General features: G+C 49.7%; 1 protein-coding gene and 1 long non-coding RNA gene across 2 annotated transcripts; both read left to right on the plus strand.

Annotated features, from left to right (window-relative positions):
• The first annotated feature begins 9,589 nt into the window (after nucleotides 1–9,589).
• On the plus strand, nucleotides 9,590–13,758 carry FEM1A (fem-1 homolog A). The gene has a single exon (XM_038384367.2). It carries the CDS (start codon nucleotides 9,769–9,771, stop codon nucleotides 11,806–11,808), a length of 2,040 nt encoding a protein of 679 aa, XP_038240295.1. The 5' UTR covers nucleotides 9,590–9,768; the 3' UTR covers nucleotides 11,809–13,758.
• Nucleotides 13,759–16,882: 3,124 nt separating this feature from the next.
• LOC122457465 lies at nucleotides 16,883–21,455 on the plus strand. The gene is made up of 3 exons (XR_006276988.1): nucleotides 16,883–16,895; nucleotides 19,872–19,934; nucleotides 20,017–21,455. It is a non-coding gene; the product is annotated as an uncharacterized LOC122457465 (long non-coding RNA).
• Nucleotides 21,456–23,210: the final 1,755 nt, after the last annotated feature.

Genomic DNA, 23,210 nt, shown 5'->3' on the forward strand with positions numbered 1-23,210 from the left:
CTAGCCACCATACGGACCAGACCCCAACCACCCATCAGCAGGACACACCGCTGTACAGTCCGAATCCCATGTTAACTCTTGTGCTGAAAATTAACCTTAGGCTTACGTGCTTCAGTGGATCTGGGCTTTAGACTGTAAACTCTCCAGGGCAGGCATTGTGAGTTGTTCTAAGACCCCACTCCTGTTCCCTGGGAAGTCAGTGGGAGTTTTGCCAATGGCAGCAGGAGTATCTTGGTAAAGCGCCGTGTACATTTACTTCCCTGCACTAAGGAGTTCTGTTCCTGTTATTGCTAATAACATTTCGCTCTCACTTTCCATCCCTACCATTCACAGCATTTTGAAAAGGAAGGACAGGATCCTCATCCCCACTTGCAGATAGAGAAAGGCAAAGTGATTTGGCCAAGGCCCCATAGCAAGACAGTGGCACAGCTTGGACTAGATCCCCTAAGAACAATAAGAGCTTCTGGGTGCTGAAGTCTTTAGAAAATCTGGGTCTTATCTAGGTGCCTGACTGGACACGGAGCTCTGGCTGTAATAGGGTCTCTCTCTGCTTGCTAATGCCAGGCACTGACTCCTCCAGTCATGGGCAGAGAAGGCCTAGCAGACCCCGTTACGCTGCCCCTTAATTTTTATTGGGGTTTTGAAAACCTAAAAGATAGAGGGTAAGAATTTTAATAGCACCTAAGTGACTTAGGAGTCTGAGTCCCATTGACTTTCGTTGAGACTTAGGGGCTACTGAAAATGTTACCCTGCAAATATAGATACCTATGCAGACTTTATAGGGAACCGATACAGCATGTATGAAAGGACAAAAGAAGTCCATTGATCTCCTAATCCCTGTCTTTAATGTTACAAACATAGACTGCACTCCCAGCAGCCACATAGTCCATAACTCCAGGCTGTCCGGGGGTCCCATGTTTCTTTGTTTGCGGTTGGTACTGAATGGAAAGCATTTGCTAGCCCTTAGAACACAAGATTGGAACTCAGGACTCCTGGGTTCTATTTCCAGTTCTGACACTGATTTGCTGTGTGACCTTGGAGAGAAAGTCTCTCTCCTTGCCTGTGTCTCTGTTTCCCTGTCTGTAAACTGAAGATAACGATTTCCACCTCTTACAGTAATGATGTCACATATGCTGCTATCTAGCTAAATACGTCTCTGTCCCCCATCACTGTAGTACCTGAGCACCTCACAATCATTAATATATTGATCCTCACAGCCGTGGGAGTGGTATCTACAGACAGATAACAGCACAGGGTAGACTGAGTTCTTTGCCTAAGGAGACACAGGAAGAAGGTAGCTGAACCAGAGACTCCTTGCATCTCAGTCTGGTACAAAAAGAAAAGGAGTACTTGTGGCACCTTAGAGACTAACAAATTTATTAGAGCATAAGCTTTCGTGAGCTACAGCTCACTTCATCGGATGCATTTGGTGGAAAAAACAGAGGACAGATTTATATACACACACCAAATGCATCCGATGAAGTGAGCTGTAGCTCACGAAAGCTTATGCTCTAATAAATTTGTTAGTCTCTAAGGTGCCACAAGTACTCCTTTTCTTTTTGCGAATACAGACTAACACGGCTGCTACTCTGAAGTCTGGTACACTGTCCACAACACCATTCTTCCTTCCACCCACTAATTGGTCCTTCCTGTTTGTGGAGGGTTGGGTTCTCTGATCCTCATCTGGAAGGCTTCTTACCCATTGCTGTTATTGTCCTGGATGGGCAGTGAGAGGGAAGCTGAAGCAACGTTTACACCAGGAAACCCAGTGCCAAAGAAATTCAACAGCTCCACAACACAGCAGCCTGTGATGATGCACCAAAGGACAGGCCTGTTCCCCCATGCCCACCCGCCGCGTGCAACTCTCACTCCAGTCGTGAGAAATTAAGTCTGCAAAAATTCAGCTGCTAATGTTCAAAATTGCCAGGCTTGTGCCTAATGGAAAGGAAACAACATTCATTTAGCATTAGCCATCGTGCCTCTCCATCTCCCTTGTCTGCCACTGGCTGATCAAAAACCCTTCTTCACAGGTAGCTGTGGCCTCAGTGCCCTATTTAAGCAGAGGAAATAATGTCATCGCAAGCCTTAATGATTAAAGTAGTTATAGGACAAAAGCCCCTGCGGTGAGCTGGATATTGGGTCACTCTCCCTGCTAATGTCACACTGCCATTTCTTGGTATTTTTAGAATTCTCCCCTTTGTAGAGCAAATTTATTCTTCAGCTGCTTAAGAGCACAGGGGATGTTGTCCTCTAACAGCCTAGTAGCAACAGGCTGGCTTCCACTGGCTCCTGGAAACTGGCCATGGCCATGAAAGCTGCTTGGAGACTGAGATTATGAACTAAAGAGAAACCTGACTGCAACCCCAGAGCCAAACTGCAGGAAAGTTCTCAGCCAGACCCAGTCATCAGCCTCAACCGTTCACACTAGAACCAGCTGAATACAAAGACTTGGGATAAAATTGCCAAATGTGTCCAAGTGACATAGGAGTCCCTTTTCAAAAGTGATTTAGGCACTTAAGAAGCTTAACTGAAAGCCAAAGGACTTATTTCAGAGTAGCAGCCGTGTTAGTCTATATTCGCAAAAAGAAAAGGAGTACTTGTGGCACCTTAAATTTGTTAGTCTCTAAGGTGCCACAAGTACGCCTTTTCTTTTTTCCAAAGGACTGAGGTGCCTAAATCATTTAGAAGCTTTTAGAAATTTGACTCCAGATCCAAACCCTTCCACACTTTGGGGAAAGTGGAGTAGAAATGAGTGGTTCCAGACCCATGATCACACCATGTCACCGTGGTTCTGAATCAGACATCCAACCCCTTTTATTATCTATTTATGGTAGCACCAGAGGCCCCACCATGGATCCAGACCCCAGCATACTCTTTGTCTGTTCTACAGACAGACAAAGAGTGAGACACAGGCTGTACCCCCAGAGAGCTGGAAGTTTTAATAGACAAGGCATAGATTTCAGAGTAGCAGCTGTGTTAGTCTGTATTCGCAAAAAAGAAAAGGAGTACTTGTGGCACCTTAGAGACTAACAAATGTATTTGAGCATAAGCTTTCGTGAGCTACAGCTCACTTGAAGTGAGCTGTAGCTCATGAAAGCTTATGCTCAAATACATTTGTTAGTCTCTAAGGTGCCACAAGTACTCCTTTTCTTTTTAAGGCATAGATTAATATCCCCATTTTACAGGTGGGGAACCGATGCCCAGCGGGATTAAGTGATGTTCCCAAGATTGCACACGGACTCTACAGCAAAGATGGGAACTGAGCACAGACCTCCTAAATGCCACTTCAGTGCCTTAACCACAAGGACAGCCCTCCATTTGCTTTTCAGAGCACTGTCTTTATTCCAATGAAGGCGCTTGCATAACCATTCCCGCAGTCGGTATTGTGTAATTCAGCTTGTCTGAAAGGAAACATGGAATGGCAATATAGAGAAAAAGTAACACACACAACCCACCCCGGGCACACAGCCCTGTCGAAATGTCTCATTTTCACCTTCTCTTCATCCCCTCTGGTATTTGAGTTCCCGGGATATTTGCAGAGCACTGCAGAGGGTTTTATCTGCACCATAGTGACCATCTCTTAGGTAGCACTTTGCGAGTGTCCTACCTGCCAGGGGCATGACAGCTCAGACCTCAGAGCCTTCTGTTAAGTCAGTGGTTCGAATCCGCCCCTTGCCAGCCATGGACAAAAGTTGCTTCTGAAGGCTGTTTGGTAGCCTGGCAGAAATGAGATGATCAGGCAACAGACCCGTCCTAGGAAGTTACAAACTGTACGTAAAGCTTCAGCCCACATACACCGCTTAATTTGTGCCAGGGCTGAGCCCCGGGACCTCTGGGCTTGGCAGTTCATAGCCCTGGCACCTCTGTATGAAAGTAAAAAAATTGCTTGAGCCCCAGGACCTGTTTCATTACAAATGAAGCACTGCCCACACAGCTGAGATAAGAGAGCAGTTTGCCCTATATATGAGTTGATCACATCCAAGTGGAGGACAGGCACACATACCCCTCCTCTGTAAAGGCAGTGACTCCTCCTCATGGAACAAGTCCCAGCACTTGAAGCTTTTCCATCACATCCAGCAAATCTGGTTACTTCCTGTGACCTTGGCCACTGAGACATGGGCAAGGTCAGCACTTATTTGTACCAGATCTCTTTGAAGGAGGGGTGCTTGTCCAAGTTATCCAGGAGGTACAGAGTTCATTGACAATAGACCTCCACAACACGAAGTACGCCCACCAAGAAAGCCCTCTGCCTTGAACCATAGCTAGGCTAAAGAGGCGGCTCATCTCCGAGAGCCAAAGGCATTGCACCTGCTTACACCACAGCCAAATTTGACCCTTGGCTGCTGGTCCTGGAATCAGAAGCCACGGAAGTGGCTCCCTGTGCCTTTCCCGAGGAAATTTGCTCACACTTTCCTGGGCCAGGTGCTATTCACTGGCTGTCCCCTTCCCTCATTGCAGGGTTCCAGCTTCCAGAAGTGGAAGCTGCGGCATTCAGAATCTTCTCCAATGACCAGAGGGCAGAAATGCCCTTTGTCAGTGTAACAAGCTAGTGGCCTCTTATGGCCAGAGGAATCACCCTGTTCCTGGGTCCAGGGAAAGTGGATGATGGCCTCACAGCAGTCATTTGGAGAGAGGAAGTTGGTCCTGGGGATGAGTCAGTGTCTGGCAGAGGAAAGATGTAGGAAAACCCCAGATCACTGTTCCTTCAAGGGCCCAGAACCAGGAACCCTGTAGACTTCAGTAGCTCAGCCAGAGGTTACAGGAGTGGGTGAGCACAGTTCTGTGGCCTGCAGCATGCAGGAGGTCAGACTAGATTATCATGATGGTCCTTTAAGGTCTAGGAATCTAGGCGTGAGCAGGGCAAGTCTCCCCTCTCTCCCAGTCAAGCACAGATACGTGTTTGGGATTATTAGACCCACCTGGGAAGGATTAAGAGACTGATTAGATGAGTAGGCATGGGAGCTCCAAGCCTGCACGTAGGGAGATGCGGGGAGCGGAAGAAACAGCGCCAGGAAGGAAGACTGTGCAAACAACCCCTGATTTTGAGGGGTTCAGCAACAGTCCAGTGAGGCCAGAATTTAAAGCCATGGTCCCAGGAATCAGAACTGTGGCACCCTAGATGTGAGGGGTTGAGCCACAGGATGGGGAGGCAAGACCGAAAGCAGAACATACAGATCCCAGTGAGGAGAGCTGTGAAACCCCTGCCCCTGAGGGAAGAGTGTACAGGCTAGGAAGGCATGGACTGAGAACGCACAGGCCCCATGGGGGTGGGCTGTGAAACCTTAAAAATAAAAGGGGAAGTGAGTAATTTGAATAATTATACCCCACCCTCCCCTAGGGAAGGGGAATATTGTTTTAAAGACTCTGAGTATATGTGAATTCTTTTGGGGCTCAGAAGAAAATTGAGGCAGGGTGCAAGCAGGACCCTTGGGCCACAAGGGGATGCCCTCAATGGCATCTCTCTACAGTCAGTCAGTTAAAGGAGGCAGGAACTGTACACGCTTCCCACATGTGATGCCTGCAGGGAGCAACTTTATTGTCTTTGCATTGGGCAGATTGTTGCACTTCTGATGCTGTCAGTGGAAGGAGCTTCTGAGAGCAAGGAGTGAGGACATGGAGGGATTTGGATGGAAAGAAGTTGGAGCACCTCCAGTGTTGGTCTCTCGTTATATCTTCGCATGTTCTCAGCATCGCCACTAAGCCAATTTCTTTATTCATAGCACAGATGTTTCTAGAGGCTGCGGCTGCCCTAAGATGATGAATGGAAGGTGCCAGACGCCTTTGGTGGAACAGCTGGAGTAAGGCTTTGGTGTAAGTACCCAGTTGTGGGCCCGAAGGAGCCTGTAGAGTGCTCCCCTAGATGCCACCTGCCTCTCATCGGAAGGGCGTTATGACGGAGTATAAATTAATGGACACTTCAGATTAAAGTGTCAGTGCATCTGATCACTATAGCAACATGAAGAGGCAGGGAGGAGAGGAAATGTTTCCCCCAATGTCTTTACCTTGAAATTGCAGTTCATCCAGGCTTTTAAGTACCCCAGCTTTCCCGTGTGGATGCTCACACACAAGGACACATGTTCACACAGAATATTCTCACATGTATGCACACGCATCCAGGCATGCCCACACAGACCATGCTGTCACACATCTGCTCGTGTACGTACTGACATGCACGCAGATGGAGACTCACCAAACCTTACGGGAATACAGTGACCCCATCCCACAACTGCGCCCACTGACTTCTGGCATGTATTCACTCGTGCACACACAGACGCTAATGCACACCCACTGTTCTCATACATATACAAACACAGGTGTACAGGCACATGCATTCTCTCCTGTGTGCACAAGAGACATGGGAACACTCACACAAACACCCCTCCACAGCCACTGTATCCTTCTGCACACCCACGTTCAAGAACAGAACTTTTGCATGCAAACCCATGCCAAGGATGCGTGGACACTTGTGCTCACTTACAAACATCCATGTGCTTTTGCGCACGAAGCCACTCAGAACTTTGGCACCTGCCACACACAAATCCTGCTGTCTCACATGCGCAATCACCACCTCACAAGGGAGTTAAGGCACAGACCCCCCCCCAGCCCTGATTCTCAGAGACGCGGAGCACAGGTAATTCCAGACAAGACAAAACAAAATCAAGCTAATGTGAGCAGCTATAAATAAAACATAAAGGGTAAAATTCACCCCTGTGCCCTCAAAATAGGTCTCATTAACTGTGTTGCCCTCTGAGCAGGGCTGAATCTCACCCATACATGAGCATCCTGCAGATATTTAATGGATTTGCTCTCATTTGGTTTGACAGTATTTTTGACCCTGATCCTCAAAGTTATTTAAGCACCTAACTCCCATTGATTTCAACTGGGCCAATTAAGATGGTGGTTTCTGAGTTGTGGACACTTGTCCATTAGGATTGAGACCCAGCAACTCACTTCAGAGAGGCCGTCAGAGAGTAGGGAGCTGAGGTCACTGTGCACCTGGGCTGAACTTAAATGCCTTGAACTTCAACTTCTGCGGATGAAACGCCCTTTGGCCAATCTCCTTAATTGCCCAGTCCACTGGGGTGGCAGCTGGTTACCTACTTGTGATCCTGCCACTCATCAGCAATGCAGCCAGGACAAAGTCGTGGAAATGAACGGTTCAGTTGAGGAAGGCCAGCCTGCTTTTATAACATTAATGAAACAGGTTTCAGAGTAGCAGCCGTGTTAGTCTGTATTCGCAAAAAGAAAAGGAGTACTTGTGGCACCTAAATTTGTTAGTCTCTAAGGTGCCACAAGTACTCCTTTTCTTTTTTATTAATGAAACACTTTAACAGAACTTTACAAGCAGGGAATTGTGCCTCTGCACAAAAAAATACAAGTTGGGGATGATCTTCGCTCTCACCCATGTGCTTCTCTGTTCACCAGAGACTGAGAAGATCTTCAGAGGCCAAGCTCACAGTGCCCAATTCAACCCTGGTGCAAGCAGGTGCAGCTACGTTGAAGTCAGTGCAGTTGTGGCTACTTTCACCAAGGGCTGAATTATGTATTTCCTGACTCCAGTCACACAATATAAGTCAGGGTTACAAAAGATTATGCTCCTTGTCATGTGGCAGGAGTCAGCACACACTGGTCCTAGTGGCTACTGTTACACACATTCTGATGTTTATTATCTCTAGACCACATTGTCCCAGCCAGGAGTTCATGGGACCCTCCTGAAAAACAAAAAAGCGTCATAGATATATTACAGCTGCTGCATTTACATTTGTAAAATATACCAAGTTAGGGCTGTGCAAAGCACAGTGCATGGCACAGCTGTGTTTTTGTGATGTTGATCCTTGTAACTACTGTATTTGGAGTTTAACCAATTCAAGACATTTTTAAAAATAAAGGTTTCAGATTCAATTTATACATATTATGATGAAGTCACAGCGGAAATCTCAAAAAGCCAAGGTCCTGTCTGCTTTGAATGAAGATACAAAACACTTTTTGCAAGGCTCGTGGAAAGCCACCGTGTCTTTGGGAAAACATTTGCCTTCTCTACCCTGATGTGTGTTGGGACCAGTTGACTGACCCGAAGTGGCTGCATTTCCTTCCACAGAGTCCTGTTTGATGTCACTACACAAAGTGATAGGTGGTATATGAACATCTAAGCTAGAAGGAGAGATGGATGGAGAGATAGTGGGATGGGTAGAGAGTGGATGCTGGATGGATAGTCTTATTGGGATCCGGGAAGGGGGCGGGCGAAGCCCGTCCACCGCTAAAGGATCCCCCCCAGCCTAAAAGGGGGATCCACAGGACCTAGATACCCAAAAAATTCTGGGGGACAACTAATGAAATAACAGGGACAGAAGTGTGGTCAAAGGGTCAAACGAAGGGAACTGAACGGGGACACGGAGCAGAGGACCCCGGACAGCGCCCACTGCTCTTCAAAGGCATCAAGGGAGTCAGAGGACGCCGCCCAGAGGAACTCTGCCCGGATGTGTGAACGGACCGAGGATCGGAAATAGGCCCCACAGTCACAGCAGACTCCACTGGCCAGCCTCCTCACTCTGGTTTTGTAGATGGCCATTTTAGCTATGGCCAGGAGGAGGTTGACCAGGAGGTCCCGTGACTTTGTGGGGCCACGGATAGGGAGCGCATAAATAAGAAGGTGAGGGGAGAAGTGCAACCAAAAACGTAATAAAATATTGGTGAGGAGCCGGAATAGGGGCTGCAGCCTGGCACACTCCAGGTATACATGTGCCAGGGTATGCCTCACGCCGTAAAAGGGGCAGGTGTTGCTGGATGGATAGTGCAGGAGAGGAAATGGTGCAGGGGTGCAGTGAGCCATTTAACCCAACTACAAACCCTGTCTATGATGGAAACCACTTCAAGCCAGCGGATACGGCAGCACCCCTAGGACCAGCGCCTATGGACTGGGGTGAATGGGTGATGGAGAAAGAGGGGGAGGTCGCACAGTTATATCCATTGACCAGTGCCCGTCCCAGGCTGGATGCGGTTGCCATCTTTGGTTGGCGGAATTCCTGGAGGTTTCATAATCTTTCATGGAAGGTTAATCTTTCATTCCTGGAGACTCCAGGACAATCCTGGAGGGTTGGCAACCCAAACGAGCACTGCAGTCCCCAAGCCACAAACCCTCTGGCAGGTGTTCACGTGCCCTAAACGCTGGGATCCCACCCGGGAGCCGGAGGGATGAACTGTGACCTCTGTAGACGCTCGTCCCACGCTGAGGTTAGACAACTACATTTCCCAGAACCCCCCTACGCCCACGAGCGGCCCGGCCGGCTCCCGAAGAGGCGACGTTCCCCATTGCACTGCTGGGAAATGTAGTCTCCCGCGGGCCAGGCGCCCCGATGCTGGCTGCGACAGGGCCACGAGGGCAGAACTCCATTTCCCGAACTCCTCCTCGCACGCGGCCGGCGTCGCCCGCGGGCTCCGCCCGCGGAAGCTCCCTCCCGTTGCCTGCTGGGAAAGGCGGTCTCCTGGCCGCCCGGCTCCTCCTTGCAGGCCACGGAAGAGGGGCGCTGGATACACTACGTGTCCCAGAATTCCCCGCGCTCCCCTCAGACGCTCGGGGGGGGGGGCGCCATTTTGTTTTGCATTAAGACCCTAAGATGGCGGCGGGGGAGCGGCGCTGAGGGTGGTTGCCGCTGCCCGAGGCCGGGCTCTCCGTTGGGCGCTCCCCGGCCCTCTCTCGCGCCCCCTGCCCCGGGCCCGGCGGAGCAGCCGCCCCATGGCCAGGGCGGGCCCGGGCCGCTCGCCGTGGCCATGGACCTGCGCACGGCCGTCTACAACGCGGCCCGCGACGGGAAGCTCAAGCTGCTGCAGAAGGTGCTGGGCAGCCGGAGCCGGGAGGAGCTGGAGGCCCTGACGGCCGGGCCGGGCGGAGGGGGGACCCCGCTGCTCATCGCCGCCCGCCACGGGCACCGGGAGGTGGTGGAGTACCTGCTGGACCACTGCGGCGCCCGGGTGGAGGAGGGGGGCTCGGTCAGCTTCGACGGCGAGACCATCGAGGGGGCCCCGCCGCTGTGGGCCGCCTCGGCCGCCGGCCACCTGGCGGTGGTGCGCTGCCTGCTGGAGCGGGGGGCCTCGGTGAACCAGACCACGCTGACCAACTCCACCCCGCTGCGGGCCGCCTGCTTCGACGGCCACCTGGAGATCGTGCGCTACCTGGTGGGGGAGCGGGGGGCCGACCTGGAGGTGGCCAACCGCCACGGGCACACCTGCCTGATGATCTCCTGCTACAAGGGGCACCGCGAGATCGCCGGCTACCTGCTGGAGAAGGGGGCGGACGTCAACCGCCGCAGCGTGAAGGGCAACACCGCCCTGCACGACTGCGCCGAGTCCGGGAGCCTGGAGATCCTGCAGCTGCTGCTCCGCGCCAAGGCCCGCATGGAGCGGGATGGTTACGGCATGACCCCGCTGCTGGCTGCCAGCGTCACCGGGCACACCAACATCGTGGAGTACCTCATCCAAGGAGGGCTGCAAAACGAGGAGGGGGATGAGATGTTGGGGAACGAGGACGGGGACTGCCCGGCGAGGGGGCGGCAGCAGAGGGGTTGTGGGACTGGCCAGGAAACACATCAGTGCTGCCCCGAGGAAGGGCAGCAAGAGGGCCAGAACGGATGCTGTGCCACTCGCCAGGATGAGCAGCAGGGCCCTTATGAGTGCTGCAGTCGAGGGGCTGCTGTAGAAGCCCTGGAGCTGCTAGGAGCCACCTTTGTGGATAAGAAGCGTGACTTGCTGGGGGCTCTCAAGTACTGGCGAAGAGCCATGGAGCTTCGGCACCAGGGGGGGCAGTACCTGACCAAGCCTGAGCCCCAGCAGCTGGTGCTGGCTTATGACTACTCCCGGGAGGTGAGCACCCTGGAGGAACTAGAAGCCCTGATCACTGACCCGGATGAGATGCGCATGCAGGCACTTCTGATCCGAGAGCGCATCCTGGGCCCCTCTCATCCAGACACCTCTTATTACATCCGTTACCGGGGGGCAGTCTATGCTGACTCGGGCAACTTTGAACGCTGTATTAACCTATGGAAGTATGCTCTGGACATGCAGCAAGGCAACCTGGAGCCCCTCAGCCCCATGACTGCCAGCAGCTTCCTTTCTTTTGCTGAGCTCTTCTCCTATGTGCTTCAGGACCGCTCCAAGGGCACCTTAGCTACTCAGCTGGGCTTCTCCGACCTCATGGGAGTGCTGAGCAAAGGGGTCCGGGAGGTAGAGCGGGCGCTTCTGCTTCACAAGGACCCAGTGGCTGACTCTGCACAGTTCACCAAGGCACTAGCCATCATCCTCCATCTGGTCTTCCTGCTGGAGAAGGTGGAATGCACCCCTGAGCAGGAGCACCAGAAGCGCCAGACCATCTACTGCTTGCTCAAGTGCAGTCCCAGGGCCAAGAACGGGTTCACTCCCTTGCACATGGCTGTGGACAAGGACACCACCACAGTGGGGCGCTACCCAGTGGGCAAGTTCCCGTCTCTCCATGTCGTGAACCTGCTGCTGGAATGTGGGGCTGACCCAGACAGCCGTGACTATGACAACAACACCCCGCTGCACATTGCTGCCCAGAACAACTGCCCACTGATCATGAGTGCCCTGATGGAGGCCGGGGCCCACATGGATGCTACCAATGCCTTCAAGCAGACAGCTTACGAGCTGCTGGATGAGAAGCTGCTTACCAAGAGCATGATGCAGCCCTTTAACTACATCACCCTCCAGTGCCTTGCTGCCCGTGCCCTGGACAAGCACAAGATCCCTTACAAGGGCTTCATCCCTGAGGAGCTGGAGGCCTTCATTGAACTTCATTAGGGTGGGAGGACTGAAGTCAGCAGCCTTTCCCACAAACCCGCTTATCGTCCCTAAGAGGGAGGGAAATCCAAGGTCTAGGGGCAGATCCTTTCCCTGGGTGCTGGAAGCCTTTGTTGCATTGAGGCAGGCTGCAGCTATTGTCCTTTCCCATCAATGAGCTTATCCTACAGGGAAAGGAAACTCAAGAGCTTGTCGCTGTGGCTGTCTTGCTTCCTCTTTATCCCCAGGTGCCTGAAGCCTTCACTGAATCGAACCAAGAGGAGGCTGCAGCTGTTGCCTTTCCCCTTCGCTAACCATCTCTTCCTCAAGGGAGAAGGCAATTGGGAGATTTTGCAGGAGATTCCCCTGTATCCTCCCACCTGTCCTTTTCCTATAAGTGCTGAATTAATTCGGTCGTTATGCTTTAGGGTTGCTACAGATTCACATATGTGCATCTTTTCTGTGCACCCTACCCCAAAGGACTGGGCCAATAGTAATGCAAGCAAAGGAATAAAATATCCACATCTTCAATGTAATCTAGTCCCTTTTTCCTACCTACAGCTGGCACATGAGCCTAAAAGCTGGATGGCTAGTGCCCAGCAGGGCTAGTTGCCATTTGCACAACTTCCCAGCTGGGTGTGGTGATTTCCCTCCCCAAATAGCCATGTAACAAGTGGTGCAAAATTGTGAGATTTTTGACGGTTGTTTGCAAAGCTGGGTTTTCTTTTCATCCGCCAGAGCCAGGCCCTGGTCGCTCTGCATGGTTTCTCCAATCCTGTACTTCCATTTCAAGGCCAACCTTAGTAACATGGTTTTGTCAGCAAACACTGGCTTATATGAAGGAGGGGACTTCTGTTTTTGTTTTGTTTTGTTTTTTTTAAATCAGTATGGCTTTGTGGCTGGCAAGAGCCTCAATCTTACCAGTTTTGCACGGGCCAGCCCCTGTGCCTAGGTAGACTTAGCTCTTCATGGATTCAGTGGGGGTTGGTCCATCTAGAATGGTCTGCAGGCCAAAACCACGTTACTTGAGCTGGTGCTTGAGATCCCCTCTTTCAAGCCATTCCAGGATCAGAGAATGTTTGCAGGGTGGACAGAGCTTGGAGATTTCTTTAAAGCAGGTGAGCATTTGTTGCAGTGTGGGGTGGCCCGTGGTTGGAGGAAAGAGCAGGCAAGTAGTGTTAATGAAGGATAATTCTTATTTTATTTTTAAAAGTTGAATGGCACTGATCCACTGGGCTTTGAAGTGTCCTGTTCTGCGAACCTCCTTTGAAAGGGCCACTGACTCTTGCTGTTCTTGGCTTTTGGTTCTTTCTGCAGCTATACTAGGTATGGTGCTAGTTTAAAGATTGAAATAAAAATCTGACTTCATCTGGCTTCTCTTGGGGTGAGCTGGTTTTGTTTAATTAGGACCTGGACAGAAGTTTGTTACCCAATGCCTCAGGGCAGATATTTGTCCACCTCAGCAGAAACCTGCTTTGTGTTGAGCAGTTGGTGCTGGCAAACATGATGTAGTCCCTGCATTTTATTTTGTTTCAGCAGGAATGACTGCTTTAGCAGTCGGAGTGAAATGCATAGCTGAGGGTGAAGCAGCTGCCCCTCTGAGCTTTCAGGAAAAGTCAGGATGATCAGAAGAGCAGAACTCTTGATAAATGCCAATGCACTGTGATCTAACGAAGCTGCTCTACTAGTATTTACAGGCCAGCTGAACCATAAACCTCAATAATCCAGTGTTCTCTGCCCGTTAAGGATATTGTAGAGCCGCCATTTAGTTTTGCAGTGTTAACTATTAAATGTTTTATTTATGAGGCAAGAAGGTTTAACTCTTATCAAGGTGTAAAGTGCAGGGTTAATTTAGGTACAATGTTTTCCTCCTTGTGGCTGATACGGAATAAACTGCACAAATGACTTGACTTTGTGAGCTGATGAGTGCTCCTAACTTTAAATAATAAAACAAAACAAATGCTGATGGAATGCCAATGCCTTGGAATTCTTTGATGCTAGAACTGTGTTTTTAGGATCTCTGTTTCATTGGGGTCGGGGGGCAGAGGAGGAGAGAGTGAAATTCTTTGAGCAATAAATGGGAGGAATTGCTCATAAGAATGGCCATACTGGGTCAGACCAAAGGTCCATCTAGCCCCGTATCCTGTCTTTTGACAGTGGCCAATCCCAGGTGCCCCAGAGAGAATGAACAGAACAGGTAATCATCAAGTGATCCATCCCCTGTCTCCCATTCCCATCTTCTGGCAAACAGAGACTAGGGACACCATCCTTGCCCATCCTGGCTAATAGCGATTGGTGGGCCTATCCTCCATGAAGTCAGTGGATCTCCACAAGAGCGCAATGGGCCATGCTAGCATTGTGTGTTGCTGGATTTAGGGATCTTAGTTTAGCAAAAAACAGATTACCTGCCTACGTTGTCTGTTTACACTTCTACCTACATTTCTCTGTCAGTGAAAATAGTTTCCCTTCTGTTTCTAGTGAGGCTCACTTTCTGGCTCTCCTGCATTAGCACCATGCTGTTGTCATTGGGATGGAAAAATTGCCGGGGAAGGTTTAAACGCAAATGCATTATTTTAATCAGCATTTAAAATGAACGAAAACATTCGCTGTTGGGAGATTTTGTAAAATTTCTTAAGTGTATTTCAATAAGACGTAAACTTCAGGCCTAAACTAGCTGATTGTCCCTGAACCCTGAATTTATGGAGTTTGTCAGTTGGTCACAGCTTTTGGGTCAGATCCTCAGCTGGTGTAAATCAGTGTAACTCCATCAGTGTCAGTGGAGCTATGGGTACTGATTTTAAAAATATAGGCTCTGGGAAGATTGTCCTAAGTGCCTACAGATCTTGGATGCTTCGGTTGCTGGATGGCCAACTTCAGTGACCTTAAAGGAGCCCTGACTTTCATAGGTCGGGTGCTCTGTGCATTCTGAAAGTCAGGCTGCTTTAAGGTGTCTCAGGTTGGATATCCAAATTACTAGCCACTTGGAAATCTTGGATGTGGTGTGTGTTTTTGTTTTTGAAAGGGACTCATTCATACTGAGACATTATAGCTGCCATGGGCCCCTTCAGGACATCCTTTGATTAGCTCCCCTCTTGTACCTAGAGCAGTCATGAGACTAGTCATAAAGAGAGCCCTTAAAGGGCAGTAAGAAATCTGAAGCTCTGCCCATGTGATCAGGTAACTGTGGAATCTGGCCATTGATTGGAGCCTCATGAAAGGGGAAGCTTAACATGGCAGAAAGGCCATATTTATTTTGCACCTTGCAATTACATGCTGATGGTAATTACTGGGTAAATGAAATCACTGTGTGAATTGAAGTATAATTACCACGTAACAGCCATTATTTACTCTAGGTGTTGGCTGGGCTGACTCTGCGATGCAGGGTAGAACAGGCAGTTGCCTGGCGCAGTGAAATGTTTAGGGACTGTTTTACTAACTGGACGATTAGCTGGGGCGGAGGGTAGAGATCTTTTACGAGGGCAGTCAAATCCTGACTTATGTCGTTTTCCTGAAACAATCCTGGAGAGTCTCCCTCCACAGATTTCTTTCTTTTTGCTTCTCACTTTATTTTTTAAATGCCAGCTCTGATTCCCACACTCAGCTCCCCGGGCCAATAAATGGCTACTGTGCAGGTCTCTGTAGAAATGCAAAGAGGGAAAGATTCACCTGAGGCTTTGCTGGGGCCAATTGCTAGTGCCCTTCTATGGAGATCTTTTAGGCTCCCTGGATCATCCCATGCTCATGTTATATGATCAGGGTTTACAAAGTGCAGAGCCTGGAGTTTAAAGATAGGGATAGCATCAGCATTTCCCTGGATCCCAGAGCATAGCAGGAGCACTTAGGGGGTCACAGATGCTCAAAAGTATCTCTGGTGAAGACAGGACCTGTGTGGAAATCCTTGGGGGTGTCAGAGATAGTGTTATGCGCTTCCTCTTGGGCAGTCACAGGGCACAACTCACATTGAGGTTTCCTACTACTGCACACTCGATGGGCCTGGGGGACAGCCAAAACTTTCAGAGAAGCTGGTGTGCAGAGAAATGGAAGTGCTGTTAATTAACGGGGGCGGGGGGGATGCACCGTGGATTCAGTCAAGTTGGATTTTTCGATAAATGGCATTTGGATCACTGGAATTGTACTGTATATCGCACTAGAGAGTTACGACACAGACTGCTCAGGTGCCGAAATGATGGAGAAAACCCCCTGTTTAAAACTAGCCCTGCTAGAGCTCAACAAGCCTGGGTGAGACTGTAAATGTCCCAGCAAAGTCCTCTCTGTTCCTGGGGGGTTGGGGGAGAGGAGAACACAGCAGAATTCTTCTCCCTGACTCCTAATCCCTTCACACAGTAAATCCTTTCCTCTCTCTCCTCAGCAATCCGTCTCCCGTCCCCTTTGTGGCATGAGTCCCATTGAATCCAGTGGGACCACTCCTGTGAGCATGGTTATTTGCACAAAGAGCATTTGCAGGATCAGTTCTGTAGCTTGGCCACAAGCTTACAGACCCCGTTGTCACTGTTTGTTTTATGTATGGTGGTAGTGCCTCAAGGAGAGTGAGGCCCCTTGACTTAGGCACTGTAGCAAACACCCAACAAAGAGCTGGATAAGCTAGGAAAACATATAGATAGAACAGAGTAGAGGAGTACAAGGTAACAGACTGTTAGAGCCTGGTAATAAGCAGTGTCCTAGCATGCCATGGTTGAGAGTTTTATAGATAAATTTTAAGGAGGGTCTTAAAACAAAACTAGTACCTCCCCTTAAGAGTGTGCATTGAAATACACACACGCAGCTCTGTCCTGACTGCCCCCCACAACCAGCCTGTGTGCTCCCTAGTTACGGAAATCTGCCACCCCAAAGGGAGAGTGCATGATTTCAGTGTGGGAGTCTCAGGCAAAAGGTGTTAAAAGTGAACTATAAAAGACAAAAATGGCTGTAGTCTCTTTTTGCTTTCCTGATGGGTGGGTTGTGTGTGTGCGTTTAAAAAACAAATGCTTGGTTTTTACACCAGAAATTCAGGACTTGGAAATAAATGTCAAAAGCACCTGTGGTTGTTAGGCACCTAAATCCCATTATCAAAAGTCACCTATCTGTAATTTTTACCCTTTCTCTGCCCTGTTTTTTCTGGCTGTGTCTTTCATTGGCTGAAGAGGTAGGGACATGAGGATCTCACTGGTACCAAGTGAAAGCTGAGCGGTTGATGGGGTGAAGGGATTTTGAGTCATTCTCATTAAAATGCTGTGGGTGTTGCTTGACAATATTGCCCATTGGCTTCAAAGCCAAAAGTGTCGGGAAGGAAAAAGCGCCTTGTAAAAGGTTCTGTTCCTCCCCTGTCTTTCACGTGAGAGCTGAGAAAGCTGCTCCCCCATTTCTCTGGTCTTGCCCAGAGACCTCTGGCAGAAATGGGTAAGACTTGACATTCCTGGTACATCTAAAGTGTAAAAAACACAATCAAATATATAGGCCAGACCTCCCCTCGCAATGTGGCTCATCCCAACAATTTGAACTAGCCCAGTAAGAGGGTCCCATCTGCACAAACTGCATCAGTTGCACTCTGTTGTTGAGTTGTCAGCCCCTTCACCTGAGCAGTCCATTCTGCTTCTCCATAAATGTGTCCTGTAAAACATGGGGGGAGGTGTTACATATTCTGTTCCCTAGGAAAAGGTGGTCCTGGGTATCAAAACAGGCACCACTGCTGTGTGCCTGGAGTGGTAACGCAATGCCTAGGCAAAGGAAGGTTATGTAAGGGGAGGGGAAATGCTGAGAAGGAAATTCTCTTTGGTTCCAGGCCCCTGGGTCCTGTCATTCCCTTTGGAAGCCCTGAGCAAGCGCTATAAAAAGCAAGTCACACTTGCCACTACCGAGCCCTGCTACGCAGCTAAAAATAAAAGCTGAGCTGTTCTGACGGTGGAAGCCACAGTCTGTGGGGTTGGTTATAAAGGAGCAGTGGGGTGCAGGCCCTGGTCTGGCTGGGAGGGGCAGGTTGTGTAGGGGGTCAGAGTGTGTGATCTGGCACTCGCTGGCTCACCTGTCCTTTTTCATCCAAGGAGCTCCTAGGTGAGCTAAGCCTCCTGCCATCCCTCAGGGGAAGGGAATTACCTCCACGAACAGGGACAAAGAGGGCAAGTGCCTAATCCAAGCTCACAGTGTGATGGACAGAGCTCAGTGCTACTGCCTCCCAGTCCTGTGCTTTAACTACTAGACCATGCATTCTTAGGGGGTATTTGCATGGGGCTGGAGGTGATTCCCAGGACGGGTGGACATACCTGCGCTAGCTCTGATTGAGCTAGTGCACTAAACGTAGATGTGTAGCTGCGGTGGGATGGGTTTGCTGCCTAAATATGTCCCGTGGGGCTGGGTGGGATTGAACTGAGGTCGGCTAGCCCATCCTGCCGCCTCTGCAGGCTGCTAGGCTTTGGTTTTTAGCACCTTCGCTTGATCAAAGCCAAGGCCACGTCCAGCGCTGTCCAGGCCCCACCGAGAATTCTCAAACAACACTGCACCAAACCCCAGACTCTATAACCCAGCTTGTGTTCCAGCTGGACCCGGTCACAAGCTGTTTTAGAAACCCCGTGAAGGGATTGTACACCTACCTGAGCTTGAAATTACACCTCCAACCCAAAGTGTGGATGCACCCTTAGTCTGATACAGGCTTGGACTAACTCAGCAGGCACCACCTGCTGCCATGTGTCTATGACAGTGCAAGGGGCTGCGTGATGCAGTGAGAAGGAGCTGGCGGGTTGCCGCAAACAGAGATGTTTCTCCCCCTGAGCTGTGACTCTCACGTTAAGGGCAGTTCCTTCACTTACATATCAGATAGTTGGTCTCTGCAGCCTTATCTGAACGGGGATTCAGCGGCTCTCTCGATCCCTGTCCCCTTGCAGGATACCCATGACCCCTCTGAAGACAGGCAAGGTGCTGCCATGTGGCTTGATGGACAGAGGCAAGGGCCTGCCCTACTGGGTTGTTCCTTGGCTCCCTTGTCCGTGTTGTGAGCCATCTAATTATTCCATGGCTTCATGGCATGAGAGAGCCCCCTACTGCCAGACCTGCTGAACGGCTGCAGCTTGAGGTAATGTCAAGAGACGAATGACCAGGGAGGTGGTGGATATTTTACTCAAAAAGAAAAGGAGTACTTGTGGCACCTTAGAGACTAACAAATTTATTAGAGCATAAGCTTTCGTGAGCTACAGCTCACTTCATCGGATGCATTTGGTGGAAAAAACAGGGGAGATCCGATGAAGTGAGCTGTAGCTCACGAAAGCTTATGCTCTAATAAATTTGTTAGTCTCTAAGGTGCCACAAGTACTCCTTTTCTTTTTGCGAATACAGACTAACACGGCTTCTACTCTGAAACCTGTCATTTTACTCAAAGTATCTATATCTGTGCTATTGTAAATCCCCCTTAAGGTGAAGGTCTGATTCCAGCACCCACAGGCCCACCAATGGAAATCCTCCCACTGCATCCTTAACTCTCACTGCTCTTGCTGAGCCTAGGCGTGCTCGGGGCCTTGTGAGGGCAAGGATGGAGCGCTAGCCAGCACTCTGCAGCCCCTGGGTTTGGGAACCAAAGAGGAGGGACCAGGAAAAGTGCTTTGTCCATCCACAGGGGGTCTGGCTTGGGCTGCATCCTCCAACCCCCAGGGCTAGTGGTATTCACATGACTCCCTGACAGTTGACGGGAGCAGAGGGCACAGGGTATTTTTCCCCCCAAGTGGGTTAGCCTAAACCCTGTCATGGACTAACACAATTTACCAGGGCCAAGCATGGGTGCAGGCTGGTTCTAGCTCCGCTTTCTGGTAACAACACTGATTTAAACCTCTTTCCAGGCGGGGCCTGGACTGGACAGAAATGGCCCTAGCCCGCCCATGCCTGACTGTGTTCCCTTTGCTATTACCGAAGACACTTAGGAAAGTCGTGCTCCCTCCCAGACCACCCCCTGCATCCTGCAGTGCAGTTACTTTCATTTGATGCTGTGCTAACTCTTGCCCTGGCGATGATTCTACTGTCACCATTTGAGCACTGCAAGATCAAAGCAGAGAAACTGGGCTGGGAGAAAGCCTTCTTCAATCACGTTATTATTTGTATTACAGTAGCACCAAGGGGTTCCAACTGAGGTCCAGACCACATGGCTCTGATTGCTTTACAAACATATAGTAAGAGACAGACCATGCCCCAAAGAGCTTGCGATCTAAATAGAAATGACGGACAAAAGGAAGTGTTCTCTCTCTTTTACAGGTGTGGAATTGAGACCCACCCCAAGAGATGAAAGCCCAGAGCCTCCAGGATATTTAGCCTCCTAACCCCCATCAGGGGGAGGTAGGAGATGAAATACATTTGAGGATCTGGGCGAAAGTGACTTGCCCAAGGTCCCAGAGGTGGCTTGTCGCGACGACAGGAACTGAACCCAGTTCTCCCGAGTCCCCTCCCAGCGTCTTAACCACAAAATAGCTGAATAGCTGGCTTCCAAAGATGCTAACCCCCCCTCTCCCCGCAGTTCTCATTGTCTTTTGAGCTGGGGGTGGTGTGGCGCTCCTCTGAAAATCCAGCCTTGGAAGTAAAAAAACTTGATGGGGGGAAGGTGAGTGTCGGGATCTGTTTGTGCAACTAACAGTTCTGCTTGGCCCAAAAGCCCCTCTTGGAGGAGGTGGAAGCTCTAGGGAAGCTACAGCAAAGTATCAAGCGTTTTGAAATATTTTACATCACAGCCAGGAACTTCCTTTCTGCTGAGTATTTCCCCTAAATACTGAATGTTTCTCTGGCTGTGACTCAGCCCGGCAGCTCTTCCTGGGAGAAGCTAATGGAGCTGAGTGGCCCCCACTGAGGCTCTGCCACAGCTACTTCTCATTTTGCTCTCCTGCTTGCATCCAGAGATGTGACATGGTGAACACTGGGCACGTCGGCTCCTTGGACAGCTCTTGCTATTTCACACCCGGAAAAAGGCTTGATGACTGTGCACATAATTCACATGATGCAGCAGCTCTGGTAATGATGGGAGACAAGAGAGCCATAGAAACTCCACCCAGGCACCAATCCTGGCGCTGTTTTTTTTATGAACCTTGCTTGTGATTGTGGCCCAGTGAGTCCACCAGCCTGGCCCAGGCAGCAATTAGATCTTACAGTGTCAGACCTTGATAAATCCATTCTGGTTGTTCCCAAAAGGCCTCACGCAGTACTGGCACTATTTTCTCAATAGCCAGCAGGTAGCTTTGAAAGCATGGACGGTGGGCAAAGCAGGGTTTTCCGACTGAGAGAATGTTACTCGGCAGAACTGTGCACAGGGAGAACCAGAGCTGCTGGCTTCAGACACTGCTTACTGCTCTCCACCCTGAGGCTCTGGTGGAATGAGCTGGAGTCTCTTCAGACTCGTGCATCATCTGCAGAATTGTTGGCCAAGTTCTAGTGGTAAGGCCACCTGTTCAACCCCACTCTATTCAAATGACACACACACAACTTCATGGCATAGCAGACCTCGGCCAGCAGAAGCCAGTCATGGTGATAAGACATGAGCCAGACAGAAACCAGCTCAACTCTGCTGCATGACAGCTGTAGTATGGAAGATGCAAATCCCAGACATGCAAAGTTAGTGAAAGAAATCAGGAACCTGCTGTACATTTCAGAAGTCGGGGGACTTTGATTTGGAGCAGCAGTAAAAAAAAAATTGAATTTTGAAAGTCTCAGGTGCTAGAGGGCTTATTCCTTCACCCTCCCACTTCCCTGGTCCTTCTCGCATGATCAGAGAGCAACAATACCTGAAGTCCGAAGGTGCAAACAATTCAATGTTTATGGGGTGAACTTCCAGCAAGCTTAAATCCAAGTTCCTTTTTTTGAATCCCAGCTTACTTCCTGTTTGCCCCTATTTATATAGTAATATTCTCAGCTATACCTTAACCAATCATTTTACTTAAATTTAACTAACCAATCCTAACATATTGTAACATGATTATCTAACCAATTATATCCCACCACCTTAATTGGTTTACACCCAACAAAATTAATTATACTGCAGACAGAAACAATCACAGAACCAGACAGATTATACAGACAAACGATAGGGAAATGGGGACTACAGTGATAGAACAACACAGAAATAGTGATTTCACACCCCAGCTATTGATAAGTGAGTTCTTGCCAGACAGGATGCTATCAAACTTAAGTTTTCTTTAAAAAGAAAAGGAGAACTTGTGGCACCTTAGAGACTATCAAATTTATTAGGGCATAAGTTTTCTTTAAATCTTCTAGGCTCTTCCCTTTCTCTGGAGGTGATAGATTGGATCACCTTTTTAACAGCCTCAAACTGCCTTATGTCAGTGTGACTGGTGACCGTTCGCTTCCCAGCTTATGGCTGCCCCTGCTGTTTAGCCAAAGTCCTTAGCCTAAGAACAGGGCCTCAGACTGTCACAGTGAGAGAAGGCCCTTGCACAGGCAGACTGTGATTTTGATTCTTTCTTTTGTACCTCTGTAACTAGCTAAATGATAAACATATACCTACATTCTTAAAGTACAGGCCTTTACAGACAGGCCTGAATATCTGTATCCTAACACCAGGTAACAGTCACCTTTTTACAAAGGCCAGTTATAGGCGTGTGCATGCCTCATGCTCCGTTCTAACCTGTCGCCCTCACCAGCACTGAGTCCTGACCTGGATTTGACCTTCCAGCTCCTGGAGGGCAAATTTACAGTCCCCCGGCTTCACCCCTTTTTAGTTTCAACCAATCAGCCCTTTCCACCTTCTTTCTATTTACTGTGTGTTTTTGGTTTTAGTTGAATTATGAAACCAGTTTTCCCCTTTAGCTCCCCGCAGCCAGAAATGTGTCAGGGAGGGTCTCCCAACGGAATGAATGAGAACAAACCATTGCCGAACACTGGGCACTTTCCCACCCCCTCACAGGAAGTTGTAGTGGTGCAGTCTGAGTCCCAGGCAGTGCTGGGAGAGGGTATAAAGAGCAGCGCTCACAGGAGCCACTTGACAACGGAGTGGTCCACTGGGAAGGACGTAGTGGTGGCTTCACCTGGGTGTACAGGAAGCTCCGGCCAGGTAAAGAGCTGTTCCCCTAAGGAAGCGTCTGGGTCTCTCCTTTTTTGTAACTCAAGGAGGAAGAACAAAGCCAGCTCTGCAACTGCGTTCTCCAGTTCCATCTTTCCCCCTTGGGCTTTGCATGTAGCTTCAATGAGACGAGACAGCCTTTTAGTATCAGCTCTCTAACAGTCTGCCGCCCCGGGGCAATTTTCTCTGTCTCTCGCTGAGCCCGATGAGTTTGCAGTACTGGTAGATGGAACAGCCTCCCCCCCCTGCATACACACTGCACCATGACCACCATTCCCATTCTTTCTTAGGGCAAAATTTGCCCTGGCAGTTGGGTGGGCCACAATAGGCAAAGAGCATCTGTGTGTGTACAGCAGCTAGTGGGGCCCTGTTCTCACTTTAGGGC

The sequence above is a fragment of the Dermochelys coriacea genome, chromosome 25, assembly GCF_009764565.3.
Source record: "Dermochelys coriacea isolate rDerCor1 chromosome 25, rDerCor1.pri.v4, whole genome shotgun sequence".
In the NCBI taxonomy this organism is placed as follows: domain Eukaryota; kingdom Metazoa; phylum Chordata; order Testudines; family Dermochelyidae; genus Dermochelys; species Dermochelys coriacea.

Excerpts from the sequence above, each read along its gene's own strand:
- FEM1A (XM_038384367.2), top strand. The coding sequence starts at position 9,769 with ATGGACCTGCGCACGGCCGTCTACAACGCGGCCCGCGACGGGAAGCTC.